Source organism: Pygocentrus nattereri, chromosome 11 (assembly GCF_015220715.1).
Source record: "Pygocentrus nattereri isolate fPygNat1 chromosome 11, fPygNat1.pri, whole genome shotgun sequence".
Classification (NCBI taxonomy): Eukaryota; Metazoa; Chordata; class Actinopteri; order Characiformes; family Serrasalmidae; genus Pygocentrus; species Pygocentrus nattereri.
Window position 1 is genome coordinate 25,814,459 of NC_051221.1, and position 12,670 is coordinate 25,827,128.

General features: G+C 38.5%; 1 protein-coding gene across 2 annotated transcripts in view; it reads right to left on the bottom strand.

Annotated features, from left to right (window-relative positions):
- Positions 1 to 1,406: 1,406 nt before the first annotated feature.
- Positions 1,407 to 12,670, bottom strand: part of roraa (RAR-related orphan receptor A, paralog a) — a 305,914-nt gene continuing 294,650 nt past the window's right edge. For both annotated transcript variants that reach the window (XM_017708331.2, XM_017708332.2), the window contains 3 exons: positions 11,827 to 11,937; positions 11,358 to 11,470; positions 1,407 to 8,577 (listed from right to left, as the gene is read on the bottom strand). In XM_017708331.2, coding sequence (XP_017563820.1) covers positions 8,413 to 8,577; positions 11,358 to 11,470; positions 11,827 to 11,937 — 389 coding nt within the window. In that variant the 3' untranslated portion in view covers positions 1,407 to 8,412. The remainder of the gene's footprint in view (positions 8,578 to 11,357; positions 11,471 to 11,826; positions 11,938 to 12,670) is intronic.

Genomic DNA, 12,670 nt, shown 5'->3' on the forward strand with positions numbered 1-12,670 from the left:
GTAGTTTTTTATTTATTCTAGTGTTTTTGTTGAATAAGTGAACATGTACTGCCCAGATAAATACATTAACATAGAATTTTCTCAGATTGCCTAAGAATTTTGCAAAGTCTTGCATTCATGCAATTTATAGTCTTACACTTTATGTGGCAATTGAATACTTAAAATTTTGGGCTAGTTTCAGTTTCTGGTGGCCAGCTTTTAAGCAGAGTTTGGGCTGGAGAATTTTGCTGGATGTGGTAATCTTGTACAAGTTTAAACAACAGATCCTGACTGTTTATCTGGGCATATGCAGTCTCTCGCTTCTAAAAAGAAAATGTAAAAATATGTACTGTATCTGCATTGCTTATTACTTAAATGTATGAATCACTGCTATAAGTTTGCAAGTTTATGTTTCTCTTGCAGATTTTGATACTATTTGGGGCTATTGGGAACAAACCTCAGCTTCCTGTCTCTACAGGTGGTCCTGTAGGATTTTGTTGCAGCTAATCATTTATATTGTTGCTATAGGCCTCATGGTTAATTTCAGTGAGGACATGCCCAAATAAGGAACTCCAGTTCTAGGCCATTTTTTCTATCAGAAAAAAGCACAGTGTTCTTAAAAAAAAACTTTATACAAAAATGTGGTAAACATGTTTCAAAGCTGATAAATTTTGTCCTATGTTTATTCCTGGACCCTCTGAATTATAAATTTTAAGGAGTCCTATGCTACATGTAAGCTAATACTCCTGCCCATAGAACAGATGTCATAAGACCTGCAGCCTCACTGAAAGCCTCACTGTACTTGAGTAAAAAGCCATAAGTAAAAGTCATATTACTTCAACGGTAGATGCTTCAATTGAAGTAAAAGTAACAGTTTGAGTAGAAGAAGGAAGTTGAGGCATTTATCAGCAGTGGAACTGAAATTCGTCAGGTGCTTTTTTCAGGATCTCTTTGGTCTATGATAAAATGCTAAAGTTTGGAAGTGAGAGGTGAGCACCAGTAAACCAGTCTAGCTCCTGTCGCCACAGGAATTATACATTACCATGAATCAGGAACTGAATGTACATGACTGCAATAAAATCACTGCAATTCAATAAAAGGGAGAGTATTAGTAATGTACAAGTATTAACATTTTCAATTAGTGAAAATGTTGTCATTTCTAATATTTAATGACAGAGAAAGTAAGTTAATGCACCCAATAGTAAAATTATCACTTGAAAAGTACAAATCCACAAAGAAATGTGTAAAACTAAATGGACCTGATTAATTTATAAGCCTCCTCAAGGCTAACAGAATCTCCTCTCTTTGAAACTGCAAATCTATGGGTGCTGTCTGCGAACATGTGAAAAGTGGACACTTGCTTTTACTTTTATTTTGCCGTTTTCTTTTTTGTCGCATTTGACAAGTAAGACACACAGTAAATGAGCCCATTACAAGCGGTAAATTTTATTATGGGATAACAGCACATAAAGCACATCTAAAATCGATGTGTCCAATGCACTTTTAATAAAGGTAATATTAAAGGTACAGTTTCTAAGTACAATATAACAACATTCATATTAGAATGAAAAGTATTTAAAAGACAACATTAAATTTCTTATTTTTCTTTACAGCTGTATTTACAAAATGAATCAAAATACTTATTTCCATATTTAAGAATCAGACGAAGAGAAGGAGCAAAACTACTATTGTGAAGATACTACCTCCTAAAGAGTTCAAAAGAGCTGGATAAAAAGGTACATGATCATCTGTCCCCATTTTAAGATCAGTAGCAAACGTGTGACGTAAAAATTTGTGACAACCACAAACCGGCCTCTGCATTGCCCTCCCCGCCCCAGTTTAATGCTGCCAATGTGTTGAGGAAAACCCACCCCGACCCCCAGCACCCTCCCCTGGAGCTCACATTTAACAGACAACAGGAAAGAAATCCAAATGTGTATTATGCATATTTTACATACACATATGAATACTTAAAATACAATGCATTAGTCATTTGCTTGTAATAACGAACAGAAATCGGAACCATCATAAAACAAGGGGAAACAGAGCGGATTGTCTATTATCCATCCTTTTTTTCTCTTTACAAATACCCAAACCTGGATCTGCAATAAAACACTTCATCATTCATGATTAAAATCAGTCTGTGACTGATTAAACCAGAATGTATGTCATCATTACAAAAATGTCAGCTATTCAGCAGAAGAGGAAGGGGTGGGGGAAGAACGCAGACTGCGCATCGCCAGGAAAGTTTGTCAAATGAAACATACAGGACACTACAAGAGGCAGGAAAATGTTTACACAGTCACAGAAGAGAACAGGGAAAATATCAGTTACATAAAAAGACACTGCATGAAAAATAAAATTGAAAACACAAGATAGAAGTCACCTACATGTGCAAATACATTATCATCTGAGTACATGGCTGAATGGTGAAAACAAGAGCAACAGCTAAATCATTTCTGCATCCTGGACCTCTGAGAGGCACTCAGTGTAGTTTGTTGTGTATTATTGCAAGTACAGTCTTCATAATTGCTACAGAGAGAAAATGAGACGTTCTAGTAGAACAAACCTGCAACTGGCAATTTCAATTTCTTGTACATTTAACACGTAACCACAGTGTGCGTGCTAATTCCTCATGACAATGAGCTGAAACACTTTAGTGCAGAAAAATAAATGTGAATGAAGCCAGGCTTCACATACCGCCGTGTGGGTTAAATAAAAAACTGGGGGAACCAAAATGAGGCATTAAATAATCCAGACTAGTCCTTTACACCATAGGATACTCAGAAAAGTATACTGGTAGGCATCGTATTTGCAAATTTGAATAGTACAACTCCAGCCAGTGGTTCTCACAATCAAAAAGATCAACACAATACTGTCTTTTTTTTTTTAGCTTGAACAATCTTTTCTTCATGGCGACAAATCAGAAATGCAATCTAAATTATATGATACTGATTTTACTTCTATTCTTAAAGTGAGAAGGAAACAAGAGCCGCGTCCCAAGACTAGCACACTGATACAGGTACTTGCCGGGTATTTAAAGTAATTTTACCACTATTGTTATCTTTACCATTATCCTTATTATTTATCAAGTCCTAATATCAATAATGCATCAATACTCAGTGAAATGAACGGACTAATCGAGTGGCCTAGTCTATGAATCGAGAATTTCTGTTCACAAAAGTAACTTACCTAGCACCACACATCAGTTTAACACAAAATTAAATGTCAGCACACCCTACCTCTATCAAACTAAGTCTAAAAGAGAGAAGTCTACTAAAAACAGAGATACTGTACAGCATGATGTATTCAATAAACAGATAAATATTTGCACTGAGTAGGTCTTAATAGCAGTATTTTCTTCTTACCTATACAGACAGAAGTTACAAAGTTACCTTTATACATGTGATCAATAATAACATTAAATATTGTGAATTAAAAGCAGAAAGGTGAGGGAGCAAGAAAGAGAGTGAAATTAAGCTGTACAGTTTACAGGCCATATGAAGTTCTTAGTTCTCCACCTGGGAACAGAACCAGTCAAATATACACAACAAAAATGGAAACTGGAGGAAGAGAGAGAGAGAAGGAGAGAGAGAGAGGGAGGGAGAAACAAATAAAATGGAATAAAACGTGATAAATAAGAAGTGTATTTACATGCAGATGTCAAAAAAGCCTATGCACAAAGATGAATAATAATATACCATATATATTATTGCTTGACATTCGATTATGGCTAAAGTTTTTTTGTTTGTTTGTTTTTTGTCTTTTTCTTCTATATTCTAAAACATATCTCACTTTTAATAACTGTATCAGCTGTGCTTTTGGGAGAGAAAAAAAAACTGGGAAAAAAAACAAAAAAACAACTCAAATTTCAAAAATGCAATGAAAGTGATTGGTAAGGTTTAGATCTCAGTAACACTTCCACCCTCAAATCAACACGGCCTCACAAGCATGATGTCATGCTTTAATTCCTTTTCGCAGAACCTTTCAAATATTGTTAAATGGCTTTGGCAGTCTAAGTGCCTTCGCTAAGGATTACAGAGTTAACAAGATGGTACAGTGTAAACTCCATCCATGCTATTTGTGACTGCATAGGCCCTTTGATGTCAGATTTGCATAATGTAGTCATGAATGAAATTAATAGTGAGGAGCATTGTGTCATGCTTGTGCAGCCTCATCGATGGGTTCAAGCTTGGTGCTACTAAAACTGTGCAAAACCTGGGAAAACTAAGATATCCATATACCATATACTTCACCAGCTGACCCTGCTGCTTCTTATCTACTGTATTAAAGCCTTGTCTGGGGTCTGACTTAATCAAACGCACTCACACACACACACACACAAACACACACACACACACACACAAGTTCAGATGCATCGTATTGCTTTTTTACAGAAATCAACACAAAGGGTAGAAACCACAGATTAATGATGCTGTTTTACAAACCACAATACACATGGAAACAATTTATGGATCTTTCATTAACAACAAGAGTAGGTATCTGTACATCAACATGTTAATACCTCACATCCAGAGATGATTTAGTACCTTTACTTTGAATGAAAAAATAAATTTGTCCAAAGTTCTACTTTACAGCCAGTATTGCTTTTAATACCTAATACAAACTAGACCGACACAATGATGTTTGCTGTGGTAGAACTTGACTTCATTACACGTCTCAACTGGGTATTGTAAATGACTTTAGGACAGATCAATATGGATAAAGTGGACTGAAAGAAGAACTACAACAGTCTTCTGTGTATCAAAGCTTGTTCAGAGGGAACTCCACAGCAGTGGCTACCCTGTAGAAACCCGTATTAGAAACGCACTACAAATTCCTGGCTCGTGGGCAGAATCTGCTAGTGGAGCAAATAGTAAAAGAGGTATTTGGCACATAGATTCATACAATAGGAGTGACAATTAGAACAATCCTCATCCAGAAAAAGATAAACATTGTAGTGACATTGTAGTTCATTGTTTGTTTTTAAATGATTTTGGATCCTGTTCTGCTGGAGTAGACAGTGGCCTGTAATTAAGTTACATCAACCTTAATGTACACTTACTGTACGTATATTGTTTAGGTGAGTCATATAGAAAGAAGAACAAATGTGAGCTTGAAGTTGGAAAAAACACACATGCACACACACACACATGAATAGGGCTGTGATGATTATGGACAAACTGAAAGTGAGTGAAGAAATCTGTTTTCCTTTGCTGTATCTTTACTGGTAATATCTCTTATTCAGGTCTTAGACACACTGACCAGGATAAGTGCTTATAACAATTGAAATTAAACATTGACAAGGGCAAACATGCAAACATATGCTACAAATCAGGGTCTACCCCAGTAATTTCACTAAAACAATCTCCCTGAGCATTCATATTGAAATCCATACACTGCCAATTCATAATATTGAAGAAAAAGTCCAGTTGGATTGTCATTCACAGTTTGACAAATGTTCCTATGCGTTTTTTAATCATCTGGGCAGTAACACCAATCAAATACATTGCACTGAATAATAAAACATGGCTACTGACATATGGAATTCATGGTAATTCTCTCATTGGCTATAGTGTATAATATATGGTGCTAATAAGCCATGTTGACCCTGGAAATCATAGCTGGGGCTAGGATAAATGTGGAACACTCAAATATAGGCACAGGAAAGTAATGAAAGACAAGACCAATGTGCAAGGAACAGCCATAAAACTGGATCTAAAATGTTAGTAACTGTGTTTAGAATGAAATTCCAAGAAATCTGCTCAGTGACAATCTTTCAAAGAAAAAAAAACCTAATATATTTTTTTTCAACATCTTATGTGAATGAATTGAAAATGGTGTCAAACAGAGTTAGAAGGACAACTCTTCCCTGAGGAAAATCGGATTTGTACACACAACACTATGAAGAAATGAGGGGAGAAAAAGTAAATCAAAATATTGATTTGGTGTCACAAAGTTAGAAAAGCTTGCTGTTTGGCAGAAATACTGGATAAATGTTGACTAACAGAGTGGTATTTCTGGATCAAATGTAGATATTATAATAGTCACATCATAGTTTAACTGGAATGTAACAACACAATCTTTTGTGGACTTATTTAATGTAGGAGAAACCTCTATGGCACGTTCAAAGGGTTTAGATTCACTCAACACACAACAGCTAGGTATTCAGAAAAAAAAAAAATCACTAATACTACCACCGTCTTGTATTCCAACAAAACTTAAAAACACAAGAATCTTAATTATTGCAGGGATAAGTGCTCTATAATCTCACTTTCTTTCTCTCCCTCTCCCTCTTTCATCAGCTTATGCACTGTACATATTACAAAAATAGAACTTTTACTACCAGACAAGGCTTTGAATATTTCATTCTCTCTCTCTTTTTTAATTCCTTAACTGTCTCCAAGCTATTGCTGCTGCTGGGCAAAGGCTTTTCTAGAGAGGCTGCTTTTAAAAAGCTCTAAACACAAACGCAAATCTCTTACATACTCATCCACAAAACCAGATAAGAGCAGAATTAAACAGGAAACTTGGCTGCGTTCTGCACCATTTGTAAGCACAAGCTGTGGGCTCTCCACCACTAGATGGAACCGTTGGCTAGTGCCGGACTTGTGCTGGGAGACGCAGGCCAAAGATTTCTGCTAAACCCAGTCTAAATCCTGTGTCTGCCTTCCGTACACAGTTTTTGTTCATTTTAAAGAATGTACTTTATATTTATTCTTATATGGATGGTAAACTTGACAGAATTAAGCTTAACATTCAGTCAAGTACGTATTAATCACTGTAAGATGAACGGTAGTCATGATTTTAAACGAGGCCCACCATTTCATCCATTTACAGACCAGGTGGGAGTTCTGACAAGAAAACCCTCTTTAGAATAAGATGTGGTTTTGTGGATGGAACAAGAGTACTGGCAGTGATTGCAGGGCAGAACAAAGGCCAAAAACTCAAAATGTCCGAAAGTAGACATGCTGATCTGGGATTAGATTCCACTGTGTCAACACTTCTTGTAGTTGGTAAAAGCTAAAACACAGCACTGATCAAAAACCAGCATTCCAACTCTCGGTGCCTTTCCGTCAGCCTTTACCCAGCACCCGCCTGAAACCTGACACTCTCACTCAGCACTGTAGGAGCTTCCAATGTGTAGCCTCTGTGACTCTGTGGTTTTCACTTGTATTTCTTTTTGCACATGCAACACATCACTAGGTAAATATACAAGTCTTAAATTAAAGAAAGGTGCAAATAAAAGTGCCTTATCAATTTCAACAATTAAGAATAGTCTAGCTACTAATATCATACATGTTATTTAAAATAGATTCTATAAACATTACTTTTTTCTGTATAGTAAGTACTTATGACCATATACCCTGTAGCACATTAGAAAACAGGTGGAATGAACCCTTGCATTGTGGCGATGTGCTCAGTTAAACTGCAAGCACCTGTCCAGAAAAGGATTTAATAGCAGATGGCCTTACATGATATCACTAAGCAACCATGGTGGATGGAGTCTTCGACAGCTAAAAGTAATTGCATTTTTTTTAAAAACTAGAATTACCAGAATTCTACTTTTTTTTCTTCTTCTTTTTTTTTTATTGACGATTGTCCTTAGAAAGGTGCCGTTTCACGTCACCTTATGCCAACAGCTCTGTTCCACATTCCTTGAGCTCTCTCTCTCTCGTGCTCTTCTTCTCTCTGTCTCTCCCTGCCCCCCGTCTCTCTCTATTCCTCTGCCTCTCCTCTTCTAATCTTTTTCACTGCCTGTTTGCAATTTGAGCAGAGGCCGTCTTATTAAAAGAGGAGAGGTGGCTCGGCCGGGCACACGCATGCTGTATGGGTCACAATCCTTTTTTTGTAAAAAAAAAAAAAAAATTTTCATCAGACTGATCTGGAGGTCGTGCTGGACATCAGAAACTGGTTGCTGGTTACTGAAATTGAGTGGTCTAATTGAGTAGAATGATTCTCTAGATCGCTGGTTCTTCTTTTGGAAACGGGTCGAAACAATTTCTGCTGATCATTAGGAATCGTCATGTGACAGTTCTGATGTTGTATGCAAGAGTGCTTCAGCTTGAGCCGTGAAGAGAGAGAGAAAGGGAAAAAGAGAGAGAAAACGAGTGTCTTCATCTTCTCGTCCTCTCCCCAGGGCCCCCTCAATCCCACATGTGTCAAAAAGGGAGGGGAATAAACCTTGCAAATTACCCCTTCAAATCAAAGCCTCCTTTGGCTTACGCCCTCCCAAAGGAAAAACAACAAAAAACGGGAAAGTTGTATGTGCAGCAGGTTCGCTGTCCTGGTATGTGTGTGTGTGTCTGTGTGTTGTGTGTGTCTGTGTGTATGTGTATGTATGTGTGTGCAGGGCACTGGTAAAGTCTCAGATTCATGCTCGACATTCCCCACGGTGTTTTTTGCCCCCCAGAGGGCAGGACGAAGGGACCACTAGCCGTCCACGGGCATGGACTGCTCAAAGTCCGATCCAAACAGCTCCTTGTATAACGGAGGGAAGTGGGTGCGCACAATGTCTGGGTATATTGCTTTGAAAGCAGTCAGCTTCTCTGTATGCCTGCTGCACAGCGCTCGCAGTGTCGACACTTTGCATATCAACTGCAGAGAGAGAGAGAGAGAGAGAGAGAGAGAGAGAGAGGGAGAGCAGGAGTGGAGACAGAGAAGGGGAGCAAGCAGAGAATGAGAGAGGGAGTAAGAATTGAGGAGTAAGAGAAAAATAAGGGGAGAGGGTGCAGAGAGAAAGAGGAGAGAAAAAAGTAGAGGGGCAAGAGTGGAAAAGAGGAGAGAAAAAAGGTTGTATGGAGATGGGGCAAGACAGTGGAAAATGGAGTGAAAGAGTAGAGAAAAAATTAGCAAGAAGGGGTAAGAGGGAAAGAAAGACAGGGAAGAAAGACAAAAGGGGATGGGGATAGAAAAAGAGAGAGAAGGTAAAAAAAAACAGGACAAAAGAGGGCAAAAGGATAGAATTAAAGGAGAATGGAAGACATGGGGAGATTGTAAGAGGAAGAGAGAGGGAGAAAGAAAAGGGGAAGGGGTAATACAGAGAGGTTTGTTACTGTGATCTAGTAGGAAAAGTCAGAGATGAGGAGGGGAGGAAGAGGAGGGTATCTGGAGAACCAGCTCAGCTCCTCCCTTCCTCTCACATGACTGAACCCTCACACAGGGTTACACACTCAACTCTTCATACGATCTTGTTCAGCACAGATGGGCCCTCCTTTTATGTGCATTAGCTCATCGTAAAACTGTCAAATCATATCATATTTAATGGATTAAACCATAAATTCATTCATTCATTACTAGGAAGAGAAAAAAATGGCACTTTTTTGCTGTTCATAAGTCAACAACAGTAAGAATATTTAGTGATGAAATAAGTAGCATGTGTGCACAGGATATTTATTCACATAACTAGCAACTAATGTTCAAATATGTCATGCACCTTTACCAAATGTTAAAGGGCTCATAACCAATTTTCCTTGCATTCTTGAAATAGAACAGATTGATGTAGTTTGTCAGCACTGTAAGCTGTTTACTCCCGAGTCCATACAGTCTATTCATGGAACATAAACTCCAAAAACAGCCCATTGTGAAATTACTGTTTTTATTATGTTACAAACCTTCACATTTATATATACCACATTCACATCCACCTTTTTCAGCCTGCAGCAGTTTAGCACTGCATATTCATGGTGAAGTTATATGTTGTTTATATATATGATTAAGTTATATATATGAGTGTTTTAGCCTGAACTACTATTTGAATGAGGCACAGTGCATGTCAGCCAATCAAAACTCATCAGATCAGAGCACATTTACATATGTCAGTCTTGAAGACATATTAAGAAAAACAGCCTGTTTAATTGTAAAGGATAAAGAGAGGTTGGAAATGGTTGTGTAAAAATGTTTTATAACTGTTTTTGGTACATGAACCCACACAAATGCCAAACGTGGACCTCATGGAAAGAAAAAAAAAAGGAAAATGAAGTGTATCATCCCTTTAAAATGTTTATCTAGTACCTTTGCGCTTCACTATCCTTGTGTGTTCCTCTCTGAGTTTTTCATGCCTGTGTTTGAACTGTGAACATGTCACCCCACTGCTGCGCTCCCATAACTGGCTTCCTGTAGCTGCACGCATCAGATTTAAAAACCTAATGCTTGCCTACAAAGCCAAAAATGGACCAGCCCCTACCTACTTGATGGCACTGGTGAAATCTCGAACTGTACCATGAGCCCTTCGAGCTTCAAGTACAGCTCGGCTTGACCTGCCATCCTTCAAGGCACGTGGAAGACAAGCGTCAAGAATGTTCTCTGTACTGGCACCCAGGTGGTGGAATGAACTCCCACTGGCTGTCCGAACAGCAGAGTCTCTTGCTGTCTTCAAATGTAGACTGAAGACACATCTCTTTACACAGCACTTAAATGAGCATTGAATTAAGTATTGTTTGCAATATATTGTGCTGCACTTATATTTTATTGTATTGCACTGTGTATTGTAGTTTACTTTATTGTTGAATGCACTGTGTATTGTAGTTTACTGTATTGTATTGTATTGTACGGCACAGAGTTCTGTGTTCAACTCTTTTTTTCAGCCTTCTTTCTGGGTATCTACAGTGACTTTTGTTTCTAGCAGTATCTGAGCTCAGGACTGCCTTTTTCCTTAACCTATAGGTAACTAGCAAAGATACTTTCTCTAGACAGACAAAGCACATTTGAATATCTTTGTCCTGCACAATTTCACAAATAATCAGCAAGATACAAATAAGGTAAAACAAAAATGAAGACATTTTCTCCAGGATGACAAAGATGTTTTTACATCCAGAATTAATTTAAAATATAATCAATATCCAGAATTCACTATACTTCAAAGCTGAAAATCTCAAGGCAGTTGAAAAAAACAATTACAGTACATGAGTTGTCATTGAATACACTTCTTATTCACAGGAATCTTGAAACATCTAGAAATACCTTTAGGTGAATGGTTGGTATGGTAATATTTAATTATCTAAAGCCTATATTTTTCTGTCCTTTTTCTGACATTATGATATTTGTGTTTTTTTATGTACCAAAAATTTCTTTTCACATAACCATTTTCCAATCACACTTTTTCATTTAGAATCAAACATTCTTTTTGTTATTATGCCTGTAAGACTGAGAAGTAAATTATCTTTGTTCTGATTGGCTACCCTGTATTGGGCGTCATCTGAAAAACAGTCCAGCTGTTGTAGGCTGAATAGGTGGATATAAGCAAATGTGCTGATTTTTTGTGATGTCACAAAAACAACAAATTCAAAGTGGACTGATTTTGCTGCATAGTTTCCATACATGGGCTGTGTGGCCTGGAGGTGAACCTTGCTGTCGTCTTGTGTTTTTCATGCGTGTACCTTTGTGAGTATGCCATCCTCTCTGTGGTTCTTCTGCAAGACATGCTGTAGGGCCAGTTGGATCTTCTGCTGAAGTTTCTCCACCTTCACCTTCTCCTGGAGCCAAGAGCGGTCTGACACACACACACACACACACACACACACACACACAGAAAGAGATGACATAATGAAGAAATAAACCACTATGAGTAAAACAGAAGTAATAAAACAGGACTGAATTAATATTCAGTCTGACATAGTGGAACACTTGCAACAGGGCTGGTGTAAGTTATGCTGTGGAATGGGAGTCTGATATAAGACAGCATGTTAGTCTTATGCATTGACACACATAGGGCAACTGGAGCTAGATTAGACTGAACAAGTAAAACATAGTAAAAACAAAAAAAGCACCCCAGTATTGTGGTAGAGCAGGGAATGGTTCTATCTGGCTGTGATAGAACTCTGCAACTGCTGTTAGCTGTGCTCCTACCTGCAGACATCAACACGAACGCCGAGAACAGGGCGAGCTCGTCCTCAGACAGGTGCATAGAACACAAGTTTTTCCCAAACTCGAAGACAGAGCTGATCAAGTCGTCACAGCCTGCCAGAGGTAGAGAGGGGGTGGGGGTTTTGGGAAGATGCAGACAAAGGTGTCAAGCGCACTCTTGATCTTTAGCACAGGAAAAGTATAAACATACACTCGCTCACACACACAAACACGCATACACACGCCGTCAACAGCAACACAGCGAGGCAACAGTGGCAGCCGCATTACTGAAGGCTTTTATTCACCGTTCTCTCCGTCACACACTAATCATGTTTTGGCAGATGAGCGCCGTTATGCAACCATGACTGGGGTCACTAACGAGACTTTTAGTAAAATCAATGACTGGAGGGGCTTGCACAGTCGTTTTGATGGCAGAGGAGCAGCTGAAGCCTGCAGTCTGCTGCTCTCTCCACAGTGTGGAAGACAGAGGCTGGCTTGTTGAAGGGGCCACACGCAATACACTGAATAAGACACCATTGTTGCTACATCACTGAGAACGCCCACACAAATGCACACACTGAGATTCCTTAATATAACCATGCACGCACACATGCATGCACATACACGTCTCTCTCCCATTTATATTCATTCTGGCATTTGGACAGCTTTCGGCCTCAAAAGGCTTTGGATGTGCACAAGGAACTCCAGTGGAGGGATTTTTACTAATGTCATGGCATTCAAACATAAATGTTATTTGCTTACACTAGAGAAATCCAATGCCTGGATTATGACTGCATGGATTGCAGGCTTGATAAAACTCCCCCAATAGGCACTCAATCTTATGTTT